At 51.5% G+C, this 17,493-nt stretch overlaps 10 protein-coding genes across 10 annotated transcripts; 4 read left to right on the top strand and 6 right to left on the bottom strand.

Annotated features, from left to right (window-relative positions):
- Positions 1-72: 72 nt before the first annotated feature.
- On the bottom strand, positions 73-2,058 carry BDW74DRAFT_181928 (uncharacterized protein; the record flags this gene model as incomplete). The annotated part of the gene is made up of 4 exons (XM_073730131.1): positions 73-1,346; positions 1,406-1,472; positions 1,527-1,885; positions 1,947-2,058. 4 exons carry the CDS (start codon positions 2,056-2,058, stop codon positions 73-75), a joined length of 1,812 nt encoding a protein of 603 aa, XP_073580084.1.
- A 442-nt stretch (positions 2,059-2,500) lies between these two features.
- BDW74DRAFT_85892 (BRcat and Rcat domain-containing protein) lies at positions 2,501-3,546 on the bottom strand. The gene is made up of 2 exons (XM_073733906.1): positions 2,884-3,546; positions 2,501-2,829 (listed from the first exon to the last, which is right to left on the bottom strand). Exons 1-2 carry the CDS (start codon positions 3,414-3,416, stop codon positions 2,586-2,588), a joined length of 777 nt encoding a protein of 258 aa, XP_073580083.1. The 5' UTR covers positions 3,417-3,546; the 3' UTR covers positions 2,501-2,585.
- On the bottom strand, positions 3,426-3,863 carry BDW74DRAFT_181926 (uncharacterized protein; the record flags this gene model as incomplete). Its single annotated transcript, XM_073730130.1, has 1 exon — positions 3,426-3,863. One exon carries the CDS (start codon positions 3,861-3,863, stop codon positions 3,426-3,428), a length of 438 nt encoding a protein of 145 aa, XP_073580082.1.
- A 1,057-nt stretch (positions 3,864-4,920) lies between these two features.
- On the top strand, positions 4,921-5,902 carry BDW74DRAFT_85851 (RNA recognition motif domain-containing protein). The gene is made up of 5 exons (XM_073733904.1): positions 4,921-5,115; positions 5,214-5,286; positions 5,345-5,451; positions 5,506-5,642; positions 5,715-5,902. Exons 1-5 carry the CDS (start codon positions 5,096-5,098, stop codon positions 5,732-5,734), a joined length of 357 nt encoding a protein of 118 aa, XP_073580081.1. The 5' UTR covers positions 4,921-5,095; the 3' UTR covers positions 5,735-5,902.
- A 315-nt stretch (positions 5,903-6,217) lies between these two features.
- BDW74DRAFT_85871 (gamma-glutamylcyclotransferase) lies at positions 6,218-7,734 on the bottom strand. Its single transcript, XM_073733905.1, has 6 exons — positions 7,427-7,734; positions 7,330-7,361; positions 7,202-7,251; positions 7,143-7,147; positions 6,982-7,066; positions 6,218-6,929 (listed from the first exon to the last, which is right to left on the bottom strand). The coding sequence occupies exons 1-6, from the start codon at positions 7,519-7,521 to the stop codon at positions 6,387-6,389; spliced, it is 810 nt and encodes a 269-aa protein (XP_073580080.1). The 5' UTR covers positions 7,522-7,734; the 3' UTR covers positions 6,218-6,386.
- Positions 7,735-7,936: 202 nt separating this feature from the next.
- On the top strand, positions 7,937-9,686 carry BDW74DRAFT_160309 (putative short-chain dehydrogenase/reductase family protein). Its single transcript, XM_073725599.1, has 2 exons — positions 7,937-9,196; positions 9,242-9,686. The coding sequence occupies exons 1-2, from the start codon at positions 8,322-8,324 to the stop codon at positions 9,378-9,380; spliced, it is 1,014 nt and encodes a 337-aa protein (XP_073580079.1). The 5' UTR covers positions 7,937-8,321; the 3' UTR covers positions 9,381-9,686.
- Positions 9,687-9,750: 64 nt separating this feature from the next.
- Positions 9,751-11,326, top strand: BDW74DRAFT_160308 (uncharacterized protein). Its single transcript, XM_073725598.1, has 4 exons — positions 9,751-10,074; positions 10,142-10,160; positions 10,229-11,054; positions 11,112-11,326. The coding sequence occupies exons 1-4, from the start codon at positions 10,034-10,036 to the stop codon at positions 11,132-11,134; spliced, it is 909 nt and encodes a 302-aa protein (XP_073580078.1). The 5' UTR covers positions 9,751-10,033; the 3' UTR covers positions 11,135-11,326.
- Positions 11,327-11,681: 355 nt separating this feature from the next.
- BDW74DRAFT_85814 (MDR family MFS transporter) lies at positions 11,682-14,175 on the top strand. Its single transcript, XM_073733902.1, has 5 exons — positions 11,682-12,112; positions 12,179-12,208; positions 12,264-12,574; positions 12,626-12,747; positions 12,799-14,175. Exons 1-5 carry the CDS (start codon positions 11,828-11,830, stop codon positions 13,914-13,916), a joined length of 1,866 nt encoding a protein of 621 aa, XP_073580077.1. The 5' UTR covers positions 11,682-11,827; the 3' UTR covers positions 13,917-14,175.
- A 1-nt stretch (position 14,176) lies between these two features.
- On the bottom strand, positions 14,177-14,651 carry BDW74DRAFT_85810 (uncharacterized protein). The gene has a single exon (XM_073733901.1). It carries the CDS (start codon positions 14,568-14,570, stop codon positions 14,256-14,258), a length of 315 nt encoding a protein of 104 aa, XP_073580076.1. The 5' UTR covers positions 14,571-14,651; the 3' UTR covers positions 14,177-14,255.
- Positions 14,652-16,777, bottom strand: rlmA (SRF-type transcription factor RlmA). The gene is made up of 3 exons (XM_073733903.1): positions 16,588-16,777; positions 16,367-16,523; positions 14,652-16,304 (listed from the first exon to the last, which is right to left on the bottom strand). The coding sequence occupies exons 1-3, from the start codon at positions 16,641-16,643 to the stop codon at positions 14,733-14,735; spliced, it is 1,785 nt and encodes a 594-aa protein (XP_073580075.1). The 5' UTR covers positions 16,644-16,777; the 3' UTR covers positions 14,652-14,732.
- Positions 16,778-17,493: the final 716 nt, after the last annotated feature.

The raw sequence follows: 17,493 nt of genomic DNA, 5'->3' as shown, positions 1-17,493 counted from the left end.
ACCATTGTGTTCTCTGCCTTATGTATACGACGCACAGAGCCACCTCATACGAAGACTTTCTCCAAGTCAATATCAATACAGCTTGTTCTGTCGCCAAAAGTTCTCCAGTGGGCCAAGGTCCAGACTCTCTGTTTCCGTACCAATGATCTCAGGAGCTCTCCAAGTAAAGTTCTCGTCTATGGAACGAGGAACTGTCCGGTCGATACATAATTCATTGAGATATGAAGATTGTTGTCTGGGATCTCTGGTCCAGGTGGCATCAGACGCTCTATAATGGTCACCCTTGTACGGGGAAAGCATATCCGGTTCAACATGGGAGGGGTCCAAGATCGCGTCCTCCAAGCCCCACTCCCAGGCAGCCTGTAGCCCTTGATTAGGATTTGGTTGATTGTTGCCTACACTCTCATTTCTTTTAGGTGAAGATACAGGTAGAGCGAGCGAGGCGTCCTTTTCTGATTGCATAATTGCCTCGTATGCGGCATCAAACGCTTGTGACACCAGAAGCGTATCTTCGTCATCAAATGCGCTTATCCCTTTGTTCTGAGAAGTGCCCTGAGGCCAAAACTTGCCATGTGTCATATTATATCCCGAATTCCGGCGAATGGCTAGCGGTGATCCTGGCGAATACTGGATGCGTAGTCTTGGATTCGGGAAAGAATGCAGAATTGAGGCTTGAGAATTAGTACCGCTGTTGGTGGGGTTGATTTCCAGCTGTTGGCTACGACCCCGGGCGAAATTTTGTCTCGGCCATTCTGTACTAGCAGTTTCATTTCCCGGAGGAGAAGTATGTTTGCATTTCCGTGACAGTCGTTGAGTTTGAGCCTGCGCCGTGGTGCTGCCGTCATCTTCTTGTCCCCACGCAGATATCCGTTGTTGCATAAGTGCCTTGAGCTCCTCTAGTGTCCAATACTTCTTGGTTGTACTTATGCTCATGCTGACGTTTGGCGAGTACAAGTCAAAGCCCAGAAGCTGCAGGGGAACGTCGCGCGCAGCTTGTTCCGCTTGTAAGCATACTATGTGTCTCTCACTGGCGTTTTGCCCTTTACCGCGGGAGCAACTCTGACTGAAAGGTAAAATGGCCGTATCTGCTTTAGAAGCGGGATCATCGTTGTGATATAGCTCATTGTCGTTCAGACCCAAGTCCAACTGTTGCTGAGAGCTCTCTTTATCACGGGGCGTCGCCATTCCGAAGTCTATTCGGCTGGGGCCTTGAAGGGGTTTCTCTGTTTCAATTCCGAAGCCAAAATAGTCCCAGAGGCTGTCTTTCTGTCGACGTGGCAGACTTGTTTGTTCGTGGGCGGGCATTTTGCTTAAGAAGTTCGTTTCAGAGAAGCCTTGGTCGAGCACTATAAGACACAAACAATCAGCACAGACGCTTCTGCAGTATGAGTGTTGATCTGCTTACCTCGAGTCTTGACTGGGGATGATCGTCTTCCTTTATTGAATATGCCCATGTTCGTGGCAGACTGAAGCTAGAGGTATGGTTAGCATGATCCTGATCCTCCTTCTCAGTCTAGACACGGTACCGTCAAGCGGGTTAGCAGCACATTAGAAGCACGGAAGTCTTCGTTTATGGTATGTTTCCTCTTCTGCCTTGACGACTGCTTTCTCTGCGCAGTTGCGCCTCGATCACTCTTCACTCGCGAGCTCTTGCTTTTGTATTCGTACCGGTCCTCCTTGGTCTTCGCCCGGGGGAGGCGTCCATATCCGTTTCTCTCAATCCTCGAGATCCCGGAACCTGTTCCTTTTGTTGTAGGTCTAGTAGGTATATGCGGTTGCTCAAAGTCTTCAAGTCCAAGGCGGCTTTGTGGCAAGTCTTGCGCTTGTGGTGGCCGTTTCCGAGAAGTGAGGCCCGTGTCCAAGGTCTGTTTTTCTATCGGGACACCTGGCAAGTGAGTGAAAGATGCTCACAAAAGCAGAAGGGCAGCTCAGCTCAAAGTGCATACCTTCAAAGATGAATCTTGCGGAAGGCTGATTATCTCCTGGCGGGATTACCGGCTCTGCCTCATCCAGTTGCGACAACCAGCTCAAGAAACGTTTCTGGTCTGCGACACCCATTCAGTCGAATACACTAAATTAGATATCAAGCGAGTTTGTTTGAGACTCAAGTCCCGGGTTCATTATGAGTTGACATGGGTTAGTGTTGTTGTTTGGATGCGAGGAAGCATGATCTAAATCGGGAAGTGGGAAGGAGGCATGCGCTCATAGCAAGCAACACCACGCCTGTGATCATTATAGTTGGTAAGACAAATGCACGGAAAACACTCAATAACACTTGCTAAGAAGATTCTCTGTCACTGGAAATCTCCTACAAATTCCGATACTCATACACATAAATCGCATTGCCTTAGTAGTCCTTCATCAGCCGTCCCCCCGTCGTTAGTGCAACTACTAATATTCGTAGGAGCATCATAGCACTATCACAGGCGATTGTTCTTGCAGCGTGCGCACGCCCGTAGATCGCAGTCCTAGCATTCTAATATGAATTTCGGAAGTTCATCACCACACATATCACACTCAAGATACGCATCATACTCGGCTTCGACACGATACCAACGTCCCATGTGATAACAGTAATCCATGTCTCAGATACTTGCAGCCACACGTTCCACGTCTTGCCGTGCAGGAACTTGCCATGGCCCGGGCTGCTGTTGCTGAGCCTGCTGTTCCTGAGCGGCCTGGGCCTGCTGCGGTTCAGCCGGACGCTGGGCGCTACGAGCAGCAACCACCTGGGCCCTATCGTATAGTCGGTTCTCATCCCAGTTAGCGCAGCGGCATTGCTTCCACTTCACCAGGCAGACATAACAGAATTCGTATCGGCAGCGACACCTGGTGATAGACTGATGTTAGTATATGGCATAGGGGTGCTTCCTGATTTCATACGTGATATGATTGCGACCAGTGGCCAATTCGATGAGGTGATGACACTGTCGGCATCGCTGCCATCCGTGCTGCTCTGCAAGCCTCAGTACTTTGTCAAGCTCGTCAATGCATGGGCCTTCATGGGCAGCTCGCTTGCACAAGGTGCATGTCTCTGCCAGGCAGGTTTGGCAACTGCCGACGTATCCTTTCACACAAGTGGGTTGGATATACTTCGAACATTGCGAATTGAAGCAGTAGGTTCGGAATGGGTCCTTGTTCTCGATTTCCTTCTCTTCAAATCTTCTGAAGAGCTCAGCACCCAGATGCTTCCTCAGAGCGTACGGCGGTATTGGCAGACGACAGCACTGCGGAGGAAATAGCGACTGGTCTGCGAGGGCGTCGTTGACCAAGCGAGTCATGCAGTCTTTGCAGTATAAGTGGGCGCACTGTCCCTGCACCATCTCCCAAGCAGGGTATGTGGTAAGAAAAACGACGCATTCTGATTGCACCTCAGTAACGGTACGATTTGCAGCGGTCTTGGAGCTTTCCGCCATGCATCGTCTTTAGTTGGGGCGGTATTCTAGGAGTGTCTCGTCTTTTTCGTCGAGCTGGGAAGCGACTGCTTCGGAGAACGCAGTATCAACGAGCTTCAGGGGTTGTTCGTGGGCCGAGGGCTCTCTGTCTACCGGTGGCTGCTCCCCAGCAAGCTCAAAGGCCAGTCTTCGATCTGTAAATGCTCTATTTTCTTCCTGGGCTGCGAGAGTGAGAGCGACTCCATCTTCAAATACAGCTTTCGCAATACTTAGGGCCATCTTATGATCTTGAATCACAGTGGAAGACTGGTGGAGCTGATCAGACCAGTCTTTGATCGTGAGCTCCCCGTTTGTAAACACGCCTGCCCTCCGTTTGCCTTTGTGTCGTTTGGACTCTTCCAAGGCATCCTGTTCCAGGAGCTCGAGGATCAGGTTCCTGCTAGCATCGTCCATGTTCCGACAAAACATGGTGATTGATGAGTAACGAAGAATGAAAGCAGGATCGGTGGTTCAAGGGGGCATGACGGATGAAGAGAGAGGGTGGGAGGCGGACGACCCGGAAGTGAGAAGCCAGTTGTAGTAACATTGCACCTCAGCAGCCAGCTGGGAACACCGATTGAGCATTCTGTCCGAGTTCGTAGACATTTCTCCTAGTTAATGAGGGCTGGAATGAGCACTGCTTCTATCATGATTTCGTCGTGTACATCAATGTTAATCTACGAAGTATCTGACACCAAGAATAGGGCTGGACTATATAGCATCAGGATCAAAACCCAGAGTAGCGCTGCACATCGCCGTCTGGTCTAGCCCCCAGTCCGCCGACAGGGTCTAGACATCAATAATGCGTCCATTCGGCATAAAGTTTGCAGCTGGATCGCGGGCCAAACTGACTGGCTCTGCATGTACAGGCTTAGTCGTTACTAGTCGGCGCCACTTCTGACCAGCCGAGGGAAAGCGAGCTCCGAAGAGGAAAGAGGGATAGCTGCCAACCCCGCTATCTCGACCGTCGCCTTACGGAGTACTACGGATTCCTCATGGCGTCCTCGTCCGATTCGCTGGGATGGCTGTGGCGAGCTGGCAAAAAGACCACAAAGTGCACAAAGAGCACCTGGGCGGGATGCGTGCCGATCATTGGTGGTCTGTGTACGACTCCAGGTGCCATTTGGTTATCTCTGCATCCCATCACTGCATTCGCGCTGCTGTGCCGCCAATCTCTCCCCCGCTTCGCTAGGTGGCCGGTGCTTTCGTCTTACGCTTCCCGGTCCTGCCTTTTTCGCCTCAATCCTCGAGGGGGTTCGATTGCTGTGCAGAGCTGCAGATTGACACTGCAGTGCAGACAAGTAACCTAATCTCCTGTGTTCAACCCACAAACAGGGGTGGCTGTAATTATTGGGGTAATTTATTTTTTTCTGTGAAAAAGAGGAATAATAATACTCAGCCTCCAACGAGTGAAGCGAGCGACATTCACTCCGTCCCTCCCCAGTCCTGCTAGTGCCACCCCTCTTGAATCTCGACTAAATTCTTCTCCCCTCCGGAGTCCGTCTTCCTTCTTCCATCTTCTCCTCACGGCCTGATCTGCTGCTCTCGCTTTCCGTCGTCTTAAACTTTGTTGCTTTCCAGACCTTCTGCGATTGCAACTATTGAACTCTTGATTTACTCCCAGCCCACTGACAGCCTAATCCACTCAGCGGGACGTTAAGATGTCCAAGCTATTCATTGGGTCTGTCTAACCGTCTCTTATGGTCACCACCAATCTCACAATGACTCTTGCTTTCTCGTCGGATCGATTACCCCCAACTGACAAAACCACCTAACTAGCGGCCTCGCATGGCACACTACCGATGACGTTCTTCGTGAAGGTTTCTCCAAATACGGCGCCATCGAGGAAGCTGTACGTGTTTCTCCGCCAAACTCGTACCCCCTCGCGAGCCAGGACTCACAGTCAGTAGGTCGTTGTCAAGGACCGCGACACCAACCGTAGCCGTGGCTTCGGCTTTGTGCGTTTTGCCAGCGAGCCCGAAGCAGATGCTGCCATGGACGCCATGAACAACCAAGAGTACGTGCCTGCCTAAAATATCTGTCTATCAAAGCTCTATACTGATTCAATTAGATTTGACGGTCGTATTATTCGCGTGGACAAAGCTTCCGAACGGCCTAATCCCCGCAATGGCGGCGGCGGTTTCCAAGGTCGCGGAGGTTACAACAGCCCTGCCGACGGACCAGCTTACCGTGGTGGTGGTTCCGGTGGTACGTTACCCTATCTCTCCATGGCATATTCGTCCTTCCCACGTGCTCCGATTAATATAGAGTTATCTCCAGGCTGGCGCAACCAATCTTGATATGTTTGAGCCCGAACATTCTGTGCCTTAAGAATCAGTTCCCCTCCATACAGGCTGCCGACAAATGACACGATCGATGACGCCCAGTTTTGATGGTTGATGACGCTTGGAAAGATAATGATTGCTGATCCTCATGATCCTTTGGTCGATATGAATGCTTGCGTTGCTTTATTTTGAATTTGGTGTGCTTCAGCTAGTGGTTGACATCTAATCTGGCATCCCATACGGAGATCTATGCATGAGTAAAGAGAGTAGAGACTCACCACAGATTTCCTCCTAGGCCTAGGGGCCACGCACCGTCCTTTCGGCTTCATCCCGGTTCCGACTATTACACAATGAACCTAGTCCTGTTACCCATCTTCCGACACTCGCACAGTGTGTACCATTCGGAATTTCCACTACCTTTACAGTCACACAACCACGTCGCAAGTATCACTGCCGTGGGAACTCACTCTCCAATCGACATGTTCAACCGACCGGCTTGGAGCCTCAGACGACCCTCTTCATAAGCGGCAACATTCACTTATACTATCATCATCACTCAATTTAAGTATCGAGTCCGAGAACATGACACGATTCAAGAACTCAGGAAGACGGTCCTCGATCCAATCTAGCGTTTATCAAGTCTAAATAGCTGGTCTATCCATACCCTCTACTCCGCTAAGCCCCTCTCTCCTTCCTCTACACCACCGCTCGCCTCAGCGGCCTCGAGTGCAACTTTAACATCCCTCTCGGCCTTGGCCTCCTCCTTCCCGGCCTCGCCCAATCCCTCAACAACCCTGACCCTCTTCACCAAATCCGTCACATGCTCGTCCGCCGTTCCCAGTCCAATCCCCTCGAGCGCCTTCTCCAACAGATACAGATACTCCGTGTTCTTCCCACTCTGTCCGACGCCCCTGGAAATGACCTCCGCGACGTCCTGCGGCTCGCGCCGAGCCGGGTCACGCAGGAATTGCGGATTGCTCGGTTGGCCGATATAAACCATACATGTTATTGGTGTTGTTGATGGTGCCTGGTCCGTGCTTGTGGCGGTACCGGTGGCATTGGTCGTGACAGGATGGAAAGGCGTATAGTGCACGCTGTAGCCATCTATTTCTCGGACGTCGAGGTAGTCGTGCACTTCCTCCGCATGGGAGGCCGGGATGTGGTATGCGGCGCCCCAGACGCGGGTCGTTGCGCTCTCCAGGTGGGACAACTGCTCAGGGTGTTAGTTGGGTTTTAAAGGGAGCATGAGGGCTAAAGCGTACGGGGTCATCCAAGGTCTCCCAGAAGTTGCGTTCGATCACCGTCACCACGCGGCCGGGCCTCTCGGGGGTTCCTCTGTGGTCGGTACTGGGAGTGGCGAGTTCATTAAATATAGTCCGTCCACCTTCGCTGTGAGAGGGCCAACAGAGGCTCGCTTGCTTACCTGGCCTAGATGTTGTATGTCAGCTCTATACAAGAGATCTAGGGAAACAATCGACAAACCTGCCAGAACCGGCGCACGTATCCTTCGATATACCCCGGTACTCGTTGATCTACGGTTATTCCCATTAGCAAACCCATACCTGGGACCACATTATGCACCTAGCCGATAGCTAGAGTCTAGGGCATACCATAATGGGGCGGTGGCTTCCAGATCAAACTCCTTTAGACTAGTTAGCTTCATATTCAACCTCGGTTAAATCGGATAATGCTGGACAGTGGGCTCACCCATAACCAAACACCCACAGATCACCCTTTGGGAAATACTGCCGCCATGTTCGGCCATCTGTCGGCGCTTGACTTTCTTGGCTTTGCGCTGCCATACTTGTCCCGTCCACTTTAGGCTATAATGGGCCCTTGAAGCCTTTCGTAGGTGTAAAATATTAGGATTTTCAAAAATGAGTCAGGATCAGACTTGGGAGATGTATAAGGTGCAGAGTAGATAGCAGATTTTGCCAAGTTTCAGGGTAGCATTAGCTCGGTTCATTCCTTCTCAATATCAGCTTATTCTGTTCGAATAAAAAAGACCGGAAGGCAAATGTAGACCCGCGAACTTACAATATATACAGATTGGGACATACAGTTCGCCATCAAGTCCACCAGTGATGAAAGGTGGTACACAAATCACATCAGTGTTTGATGTGTTTGCAATGAGCTCTGATGCCTGAGGCCAAATTTAAGCTTAACTCCGCATCGTCAGGTCCGAGCTTCTATCACCCTTTCTCCTATTAAATTGATGTCGGACTTGACTGCGCTATGCTGAGCTGTTGACCTTGAGCCAGTCAGGGTGAAAGAGCCACGTTCTCCCGAAGCCAATCCTGCTCTGCAAGTCATCAAGCGCCAGTCAAACCTTCGGATTCGACCTAGCCATCGTATCCGTATTTCTGAGCTCTTTTGGGAGCTGTTTCCAGGCACAGAGCTCGGAGCGGGCACCCGCGGGAGTGCGAAGCGGGTCTAGCATATCGGCTAACTACAAGTGCCAGGCGTTCCATCTTGATTATTCTCCACGGCATGCCGGCGAGTCTCATACACCAATTTCCGAAGAGATTCGAGCAGCGAAAGCTCATTGCCTAAGTCTTCGAGGTCCTCGCTATACGGTATTGCTTTCCCAGGATAGCACACAATGGCGGGCTTAATACGACTCATCAGGACTCAGTTCAACCCGCCGACAGACCCAAGGGTCTCATTCGCGGGGAAGACCGTCGTCTTAACTGGTGCAACAGCGGGGCTTGGATTCGAAGCCGCCATCAAGCTGCTGAACTTGGGGGTTGAGTCATTGATCATCGGCAGCCGAAGCCTACAGCGCGGTGAAGCCACCAAAAGAGAGCTTGAGCAACGCACAAACAGACCTGGCGTCGTACAGGTATGGGAACTGGAAATGAACAGCTTCCAGAGCGTAAAGGACTTTGCAGCCCGTGCCGAGAAGCTAAAGCACCTGGATGTTGCGCTTCTGAATGCGGGCCTTTGGAATCGGGAGTTCACTGCGTCGAAAGAGGGATGGGAAGAGACGTTGCAGGTCAACACACTGTCTACTTCTCTACTAGCGCTCCTGCTACTGCCGAAGCTGCGGAGTTGCTCGACAGACTCGAGCCCAACTCATTTGACCGTTGTCTCGAGCCAGCAGTTCGTCCGTGTCCAAGCAAAGAGTCTCCGGACGGGCGGGCCTTTGCTAGAGTACCTCAATGACGAACGGCGGTTCAGCGGCCCAAAACAGTACGGCATATCAAAGCTTCTTCTGGAGTATATCCTTAAGACGGTAGCCGAGCGTCTGCGCAATGAGAATGGAATAGTCCCGGTGATTGTCAACACCGTCAGTCCGGGGCTTTGCGTCTCTTCACTTGGGCGACAGTACACTAAGTTCCACCACCGGTTGTTTGTCTGGGTAGTGTATAAGCTTTTTGCTCGCACAGCAGAGCAAGGAAGCCGATCACTAGTCAGTGGAACATACCAGGGCTTAGAATCCCACGGGAGATGCTGGCGAAGTGACGGGTATCTGGAGTAAGTTTGTTGTCCTCGTTCAAGAAAAGGCTAACCCTGGCGCAGTGAATCAACTGCTCTGACAACTGGGGTGGAAGGAAAGCAGTTCCAGGCAAAATCTTGGAAGGAAATCGTTGCTGTTCTTAAGCAGCAATCAGATTTTGATGGTTCGCTTGACCTGGACGCGGAGGTTGATACATACTAGTTCCGAATATATATCTGGTCTGCTACCGAACGGTGGACCTCGAGCGAGTAAGCTTAGTTGGCTGACTAGTGATACTCGGCGTCATATGCCCATAAGCGCTATCGCGGCCCATAGCTTATGTTAGATGCTATAAATATTGCGCCGTCTTGTACGTAGTGCGCCGTATACTCCAGAGATATATGGAGAAACCTCGGAATATGGATCGTCATCGTGCGAAGTTAGGCAGAGAAGTTCGCACGCCAAATGAGTTTTCTGGAGTCAATCTTTGAGCAGACAACGAACAAATAGTATGCCACTGCAGTCAATGACGATGCTAGTATCTACAAGGCTGAGATCTGACTATATCCCTCGTATTCATCAAAGAAGCGCCGTCAGGACTCTGGGCACAGTCTCTTGGCGCCTGGTTAATCCCCGGGCTTCGACCCACGTCTCCGCCCGGTCATGACAACAGCATCGCTCTGAAAGAAGAATGGAGCGAGCCTAACTCCTTATTTCGCTTCAGGCCAAAATTTTGTTTGCTCTTTCGCCTCTCTCCTTAAAGACTATGCTTCCCCTCCCCGATTGAAAGGGCCTCTGCTTTATTCCCTTCTCCCTGAAGTTGAAGCCGACCCCTCTATCTAAATTGCGCCCGCACTACGTCAGCCACCGCGACCATGGCCTACAACAAGGCTTACAATCCAGATGCGCTTCCAGCGTGAGTACAGTTCCTGAATCTAGAAGTCTTGAGAAGATGGTAAACTAATATGAGCGACTCGTATCAGACATGCGGAGCCTGAACAGGTACGCCGGGCCAGTTTGCGATGGCAACTTAGCCTACCTACGCGCCGCCGCTGACGATTCATACTTAGGCAGCGCAGATGATTGGTGCTATGCAGTCAAAGCCTGGAAACAGAGCTCAACAACATAGACCGCAAGTTATTTCGCCGGGTGGCCCTCATTCTTTTTCTCCAAACCCCCATCATCGGCACGCTGCGCCCCCGCGGGCAGCCCTAGATCGACCTCTCCCCAATGTCCCTCAGAACCAGCAGCGTCCAAACGCCCTCCTCCATCCCTCTCCTCCACCTCAGAATTACGGCCATGGACCGCCTCCATCTCAACCAGTGCGCAACCGCCCTCCACCCGCGTCACGTCCGCCGCCAACCCCGCAGCCGTTAGGCCTTCCCAACGACGAGCAGTTATTCAATCTGTTTCGCGCCGCCAACTCGTCGCATTCCGGGGCGCTTACCGAGCAGGAGCTGGGCTCTGCGCTCGTTAACGGCGACTTTTCCGCATTCCACCCCAAGACGGTGAAGACGATGATTAACATGTTCGACCGGAATAAGAGCGGGTCGATCTCGTACGACGAGTTTGTGTCATTGTGGCGGTATTTAGCGGCTTGGAGGGATCTATTCGACAGGTTTGACGAAGACCGCAGTGGGCGCATCAGTCTGCGGGAGTTTGAGAACGCGCTGGTCACGTTTGGATACCGTCTCAGCCAGCCTTTTGTGACGGTGCTCTTTAGCACATTCGAGAACAAGGGGCGGAGGGTTGGCAGCGGGCCTCAGTCGTCGGGAATGAGTTTCGATTTGTTTGTCCAGGCATGCATTAGCCTTCGGCGCATGACGGATGTGTTTAAACAGTATGATGATGATCGTGATGGGTATATCACGGTCAGCTTCGAGGAGTTTCTGACGGGTAAGTCTGCTATTCTACGTTCTAGTCGTGGGTTTCGTCTAACATCTGTCCCTGCAGAGATACTTCAGTTACAGGATTAAAGAATGGTGGCGCAGCTCAAAATGCTAGGTGGTTTTGGAGCTGTCTCTGCGTACATGGCCCTCATGTTTATTATTGCGAGTAGTATAATTATCTATACCCCGGCTACAGTTCCGCTGTCAGCTGCCATAGAACCGGTAAAGAAGACGCGAAGAAGCATACCTTCCTAAACAGGCAATGATCTGTACAATGTCTTTCTTTTTCTCCCTCGTGTGTCACCTCGGAGCTATTGTATTCTAGACATGTGTCCGATTGAATCAACAGTTCAGCACAGCAAATCCTGCATTATGACTGCTACATCATCTGCACCTGGAACCTGAACTTCCATCTCCACTCTCCATCGCGATAGTCTCGGCCTCGGAAAAGACGGCCGTGTGTCCTTGGTTCTGCCTAGCGCGAACATATCGGGGTCGGGGGTCCCCGCCTCCTATAAAATTTTATGCCTCTGTTGTACGGCCGTCGTCGGCCGAAGCTTGCCTACAATCTCTCAGCTACGGCCGCAACATATATCAAACCTACGGCGATGCATGCTGAATCTCTTCCATCTAGCTAACATCTTGTTTGCGTGACTGATCTAGACCGTCGGCAAGACCCGCGGAAGCCAAGTCCTACTTTTTACCCCAGACCCAGTCATCCTCTGTTCGCCTCTTCCTCGATATTTTTTGCCCAACCCTCGATTACCCTCCGCTGGAAACATGGCGGCGCCTGAGATATCATCCGAACAGGAGAAATATCCTCAGGATGCAGTCGACAAGGTCATGACAGCAGAGAAGGCCTCAGCCGCCAACGGAGCGCATGCCGACGAGTCATCGGAGGGCGCCAGGCGTCCTTCTTCCTCGCCAGAGAATGAAGACTTACATGCCGGCGACGATGCGGATGCAGCACCCGATACGGAGACTGGGAACGCGCTGGACCGGGTTCCGTCTCAGGCGCAGAGATTAGGGAAGAAGAAGATCGCGGTGGTTATGGGCGCTCTCTGCGTATGTTCTCTCGTGCCTGGTTGGATACTACTTGGGTGGTTCGCTAATTGACTCGAGGATCAATAGCTTGTCCTGTTTCTTGCAGCTTTGGATATGGTATGGTCCTCATAGTGCCTTCTCCACCATGCCATGTACTAACGGTACTCGACAGACCATTATCTCTACAGCCCTACCGACGATGGCTGCCGATTTCAATGCATCTGAGAGTGGATATTCGTGGATGGCTTCGTCGTTCTCCCTGACCAACGCAGCCTTTGTCCCGCTTTGGGGCAAAGTGAGTGATATCTGGGGCAGAAAACCCATTCTTCTCCTCGCCAACGCTGGATTCCTCATCGGTAGTCTGATCTGTGCGCTGTCCATCAATTTGCCCATGGTTTTGGCTGGTAGAGCAATCCAAGGTGCCGGAGCTGGTGGAATTATCACGTTAGCGAATATCTCTGTTTCTGATCTCTTCAGCGTTCGGTGAGTGGGACAATACCCTGCCTCTTAGAATTATGTACTGATTGTCTGCAGAGAACGGCCGATGTATTATGCGCTTTTTGGAACTACTTGGGCTATCGCAGGCGCTCTGGGCCCTCTTGTTGGAGGCGCCTTTACCACCAGTGTTACCTGGCGTTGGTGTTTTTACCTCAACTGTATGCTCTATGTGTTGCCCGCTCTATCTGGACTAAAACTGACCTTTGTAGTACCGATTGGTGGCTTCTCATTTTTCGTCTTGTTCTTCTTCCTCAAGGTTGAGTCACCAAAAACTCCCTTAGTCGCCGGTCTCAAGGCCATCGACTGGACCGGCACTCTTCTTATCGTCGGCGCTACTCTCATGTTCCTATTCGGCCTCCAGTTCGGCGGCGTGGACTACCCTTGGGACTCGGCAACTGTTCTCTGTCTCATCATCTTTGGCGTTGTTACATACGTGCTCGCCATGCTCTACGAATGGAAGATCGCACGATACCCCGTTATTCCTATCCGCCTCTTCAGCAACTGGCACAACGTTCTCGTCCTCTTCATCTGCTTCCTGCACTCCCTCGTCTTCATGGGCGGCTCTTACTACCTGCCGTTTTACTTCCAATCCGTCCTTCTCGTCTCCCCCATTCTTAGCGGTGTCTACGTCCTCCCCCAGGTCCTCTCTTTGTCTATCCTCTCCATCATAACCGGTGTCCTCATCAAAAAGACCGGCCGTTACCGTGAACTCATCGTTGCCGCCTTTGTCTTCCTAACGCTAGGCTACGGCTTGTTCATTGACCTAAAGCCCTACGCCAGCTGGCCTCGCATCATAATCTACCAATTAATCGGTGGGATCGGAACGGGTCCTCTCTTCCAAGCGCCCCTCGTCGCTCTTCAAGCCAACATCCATCCCTCCGACATGGCAGCGGGGACCTCAACGTTCTCCTTCCTCCGCCAAGTGTCCGCAGCCATCTCCATTGTCATTGGCACCGTTATCTACCAAAACACGCTTGTCGGCAAGACTCCTACCATCGCGGCGGCAGTGGGCCCCGACCTGGCAAAGTCACTGCAGAACTCCTTTGCCTCCAACAACCATGACCTTATTCGCTCGCTGCCTGAGGACCAAAAGAGCGTTGTTCTATCTGCGTTCACCTTCTCCCTGTCTCGCATCTGGATCTTCTATACCGCTATGGCTGGCGTCGGTCTGATCGTTAGTGTCTTTGTGAGACCCGTTGAACTGAGCAAGACGCATACGGTAGCTAAAACCGGACTGGCGGAGCAGGAGCGCGCCAGGAAGGAGATTATGGAGGCGCAAGCCAGGGCGCGCTCTGCTAAGATGGGCGAGGGGAAGGAGGTAGTGTAGTCTGCCTTGGTTTGGTTATCTACCGAAATTTCTGAGTGTATAATTTTGATCTGATCAACATGTATGTGTACATATTCACTTGTTACATAGCGAGCAGCGTCTACTTCATCATAGACTCTATTGGTTCATTGGCATTATCCGCAGAGGGTCTTACTGGTGCTTGTATGGTGACGTGAAGTCAAAACCGCAAATGTTTCACAGCTGCTAGCTCTTCTACGGAAGAAGCTCCCATCTAGCATCCAATGAGGGCGAGGAAATGTCGAGTCAAGCAACGCAGGAAATCAACATCATTTTATTCCAGGATATAAACATGGACCTAATAAAACATCTACCTCAGAATCAAAGAGAAGACGAAAACAAACGGTAGATACATAAAACCCCCGGAAAAGAAAGAAACATGGACATAAGGAAATAAGAAAATATATTGGAGAAGAGAAGGGAAAAGATAGCAAGCTGTTTCAAGTTATACCAAATTGGCCATTCTGGAGTAAATTTCATTATCGGGAATTTTCTCTTGAGCCTGCACACTACACTAGGTAGTACTCCAAGAACGACGAAGAACAAGCACGCCAGACTAGACAAGGGGTATAGAGAAACTAGACTATACTTCAAGGAAATGTAAAGGTAGTGAGCGAAGAGAGAGGAAATCAACATTAGACAGACAGTAGAGGAAGAGACGGCGTGAAGGAAAAAACCATACTCCCAACCGAACAATTTTTCAGAACGCCTCCAGATGCAACGAGAATGAGGTGCGATGAAATAGCGCAATATTAGGAAGATTGAAAAGCATCATCTATGTGAAGATGGGAACGAACATTATGTTTTTGCTTTCTTTGCAACGACTTCCCCATTAGGAATGCTGTCTGGACTCTTGCGCTTCTTATCTGGCTCTTCTTGACCAAATCCTGGACCATTCTGCACTTGAGGAGTTGGAAACACGAGAGGGCTTGGGAGTATGTTGCTGTCCGGCCCTGAGCGGCCAAATCCCCATTCGGCAGGGAAGAAACTAGACGGTGACGGAAGGAGCGCATCGGAAACAAATCGGCTAGGCAATGCAGAAATCGGTGTCTCTATGTTGTTGTTATTGTTATATGCAGTGGTGTTTTGTGCCGATGCCGCCGTCGTGGAAGGAGGCGGCGGCCTGGCAAATGGATTTGGGGGCCCTTGAGCCCCCGCACTGTGGATGGCACCAGCAGATGGTGATGGCGGAGGTAGCACCACGCCCGGATGGCTAGTATCTAATTTCGCAGGTGTCACAGCCTTATTTCCAGCGGACGATGACGACTCCGCTGTTGCACTTCCCGGCTCCGAGTTCTCGCTCGGTATCTGAACTTTGAGTTGGGGCCGTTTGGAGCCCAATTGACCACTATTAGTCCGCGCAGGAGGCTTTATGTCCGGTGTGGAGTTGGATGGAGGGGCCTCGGTTTTGGCTCGTTGTGGGGGTGACGGTTTTTTGAGTGACTTTTTATCGTCGGCTTCATCCTGCGCTGGCTCGGCCTTTACGCTTGTGTTGTCGCCGAAGCCGACAAAGAAATTGCGTGCTAGGACCGATCCGTGATCATCAATCGGCGTAAATATACTGCGCGACTTCGATGTTGCCAGTGGCTTTATAAGTGGCGGTGATTGAGCTTTTTCCGGTCTCGGGTGTGCTGGCATTTGATCTGTCGATGTCTCGGAAAGTGATGCCGTGCGTTGTGCATGCTGATGTTGATCTGCCAGATACGGCTGGGCCACATGGGGTATCGGGTGAGGCGGCTGTGACATGGCCATAGTAGTCGGGGGCTGTGCGATAGTGTGCGGAGGATGCTGCGAATGGTGCTGTGGATGCGCATGCGCATGGTGCATTATCGGCTGAGGGGCTATTGATTGAGGAGGCATTGAGTGCGGCGGCATGGGCTGATGCTGAGGGTGGGGCGGTTGATGCTGGGGTCCCGCGGGATGGTGGCCGAAATGCGCGAACTGAGGAGGTCGTGGTGGCTGCTGGCCTATATTGTGAGGTACATTCGGATTGTAGACAGAGGGGTTCGGCATGTATGAGAAGCCATTCGGGGGAGGCGGGGGCGGGGGCGGGGTCCCATTATGAGGCGGGCCTCCAAGATTTGAGCTCACACGACGCAGGTGATTCCTAGACGACGGCCTAGAGGCTCCTTGTGGCTGTGGTGTGCCGTGGCGCGGGTCAAATGGTATCCCGTTGTGAATTGGAGGAGAGGCAGAGGGGGCGTGGTTGACATGTTGGAATCCCGGATGAGGAACGGCCATCATTTGAGGGTTCTGATGGGGCGCATGGAATTCGTCGGGAGCAGGTGTGGCATCTTCTTCATCGTCATCATCATCATCACGTTTACCGCTGAAGTCTGCTGGTCCTTTGTGTTCATGGGGTGGGCAGAGCTGTGCGGGCTTCGAGTCAGATCTACAATACGACCGCTCAAAAGCAAGGGGGAGTAACAAACAAATTTGTGGCGGTAGAGAGCATCCTGCATATCACACGAAGAGAACTCATAGAGCTTTTTGTTGTGACCAAATATGATAACTGCAACATCAACAGAGCATAAAACCGCGAGCTCATGCGCCTTCTTAAAAAGGCCGCCTTTTCGTTTTAAGAACGTCCTAGGCAATGACCACGTTAGCTATGCGATCGGGTCGCCGCCTGAATTCAGAGGTTGGGACTAACACTGAGCGGTTACGATCATCTTTAATCGCTTTGATCTCGATCTTTCTTCGACCCATGAGGGAAAGTGTTTGCGGGCGAAGCGCGCAACAACGGGGCTATCGATCTTGAAGTATAAATGAAAGATCTGAAGAGATGGAGTTCGAGTCGTCCTTCGGGTCAAGGAGTGGCGTGTATCAAGGGAAGATGATGAATAGAGAAACCGTCAGATAGATGGGGTAGAGCGCGCGATAGAACGAAAGGTTTCTGTGCATTTGTCACAGCAAAGGTTTCTGTAGTTACCGCGAGTCCGGCTTCTTCTAGGATTAGCAGAGGCTAACAAGAAAATGAGGATCGATGAAGCAAGTAGATGTTCCGAGCAGGAAGGGAGAATGAAGAGGAAAGGTGCATTGAATGTGCGCTAACCGGGGGGCTGGAGGATAGATAGACAGAGAGAGATGAAAGCCGGTCGCGGGTGGGGGGAACAAGACAAAGGGGAGACACCGGGGCGAAACAAAGGCTACGAGGGGCGCGTGAGGAGGAAACCAACCTTGGGAACGATAAAGACCAAGCCCTCGAGGATCGACAGTACAATATTGCGATGGAACAGATGGGGAGAGGCCCTGAAAGGATGGATGGAAGAGAGCGCGGATGATTATTCTTGGTCAGGACGCGGGTGGATGAGGTGCAGAATATTCTAAAGATAGCCTGCCAAAGAGGAAAAGGCGGCTGGCTGCTAACCGCCGGCCGCTTAACGCCCTTTAGCCGCGTGCTATTTTTACCCACAGTCGGAACAGAGTCTGGGCTTCTTTCATCTATATAATAACTAGGACGACCTCTTCCATCGTCTTCAATAAGGTAGACATCTTACCCATGACGAAATATCCCTCATTGTTGTACTGCCTATCCAATAAACCATGCCTTGCCAGA

This window comes from Aspergillus multicolor, assembly GCF_047715735.1.
Source record: "Aspergillus multicolor strain CBS 133.54 unplaced genomic scaffold BDW74scaffold_31, whole genome shotgun sequence".
Lineage (NCBI taxonomy): Eukaryota > Fungi > Ascomycota > Eurotiomycetes > Eurotiales > Aspergillaceae > Aspergillus > Aspergillus multicolor.
Note: the sequence above shows the minus strand (reverse complement) of the source record. Positions and strands in the feature narration are given on the sequence as shown.

What these genes read in the sequence shown, in the direction of transcription:
- BDW74DRAFT_85892 (XM_073733906.1), bottom strand. Translation starts at nt 3,416, where the DNA reads ATGGCGGAAAGCTCCAAGACCGCTGCAAATCGTACCGTTACTGAGGTG. An exon ending in ACTGGTCGCAATCATATCAC is followed by an intron (nt 2,830 to 2,883) that starts GTATGAAATCAG and finishes GTCTATCACCAG; the next exon opens with GTGTCGCTGCCGATACGAAT.
- BDW74DRAFT_85851 (XM_073733904.1), top strand. Translation starts at nt 5,096, where the DNA reads ATGTCCAAGCTATTCATTGG. An exon ending in GACGCCATGAACAACCAAGA is followed by an intron (nt 5,452 to 5,505) that starts GTACGTGCCTGC and finishes TGATTCAATTAG; the next exon opens with ATTTGACGGTCGTATTATTC. An exon ending in CCGTGGTGGTGGTTCCGGTG is followed by an intron (nt 5,643 to 5,714) that starts GTACGTTACCCT and finishes AGTTATCTCCAG; the next exon opens with GCTGGCGCAACCAATCTTGA.
- BDW74DRAFT_85871 (XM_073733905.1), bottom strand. Translation starts at nt 7,521, where the DNA reads ATGGCAGCGCAAAGCCAAGAAAGTCAAGCGCCGACAGATGGCCGAACA. An exon ending in GAAGCCACCGCCCCATTATG is followed by an intron (nt 7,252 to 7,329) that starts GTATGCCCTAGA and finishes GAATAACCGTAG; the next exon opens with ATCAACGAGTACCGGGGTAT. An exon ending in GGGAGACCTTGGATGACCCC is followed by an intron (nt 6,930 to 6,981) that starts GTACGCTTTAGC and finishes CACCCTGAGCAG; the next exon opens with TTGTCCCACCTGGAGAGCGC.
- BDW74DRAFT_160309 (XM_073725599.1), top strand. Translation starts at nt 8,322, where the DNA reads ATGGCGGGCTTAATACGACTCATCAGGACTCAGTTCAACCCGCCGACA. An exon ending in CGAAGTGACGGGTATCTGGA is followed by an intron (nt 9,197 to 9,241) that starts GTAAGTTTGTTG and finishes ACCCTGGCGCAG; the next exon opens with TGAATCAACTGCTCTGACAA.
- BDW74DRAFT_160308 (XM_073725598.1), top strand. Translation starts at nt 10,034, where the DNA reads ATGGCCTACAACAAGGCTTACAATCCAGATGCGCTTCCAGC. An exon ending in CTTCGAGGAGTTTCTGACGG is followed by an intron (nt 11,055 to 11,111) that starts GTAAGTCTGCTA and finishes CTGTCCCTGCAG; the next exon opens with AGATACTTCAGTTACAGGAT.
- BDW74DRAFT_85814 (XM_073733902.1), top strand. Translation starts at nt 11,828, where the DNA reads ATGGCGGCGCCTGAGATATCATCCGAACAGGAGAAATATCCTCAGGAT. An exon ending in TTCTTGCAGCTTTGGATATG is followed by an intron (nt 12,209 to 12,263) that starts GTATGGTCCTCA and finishes GGTACTCGACAG; the next exon opens with ACCATTATCTCTACAGCCCT. An exon ending in TTGGTGTTTTTACCTCAACT is followed by an intron (nt 12,748 to 12,798) that starts GTATGCTCTATG and finishes TGACCTTTGTAG; the next exon opens with TACCGATTGGTGGCTTCTCA.
- BDW74DRAFT_85810 (XM_073733901.1), bottom strand. Translation starts at nt 14,570, where the DNA reads ATGTTGATTTCCTCTCTCTTCGCTCACTACCTTTACATTTCCTTGAAG.
- rlmA (XM_073733903.1), bottom strand. Translation starts at nt 16,643, where the DNA reads ATGGGTCGAAGAAAGATCGAGATCAAAGCGATTAAAGATGATCGTAAC. An exon ending in GATGATCGTAACCGCTCAGT is followed by an intron (nt 16,524 to 16,587) that starts GTTAGTCCCAAC and finishes GTCATTGCCTAG; the next exon opens with GACGTTCTTAAAACGAAAAG. An exon ending in CTCTCTACCGCCACAAATTT is followed by an intron (nt 16,305 to 16,366) that starts GTTTGTTACTCC and finishes AAGCCCGCACAG; the next exon opens with CTCTGCCCACCCCATGAACA.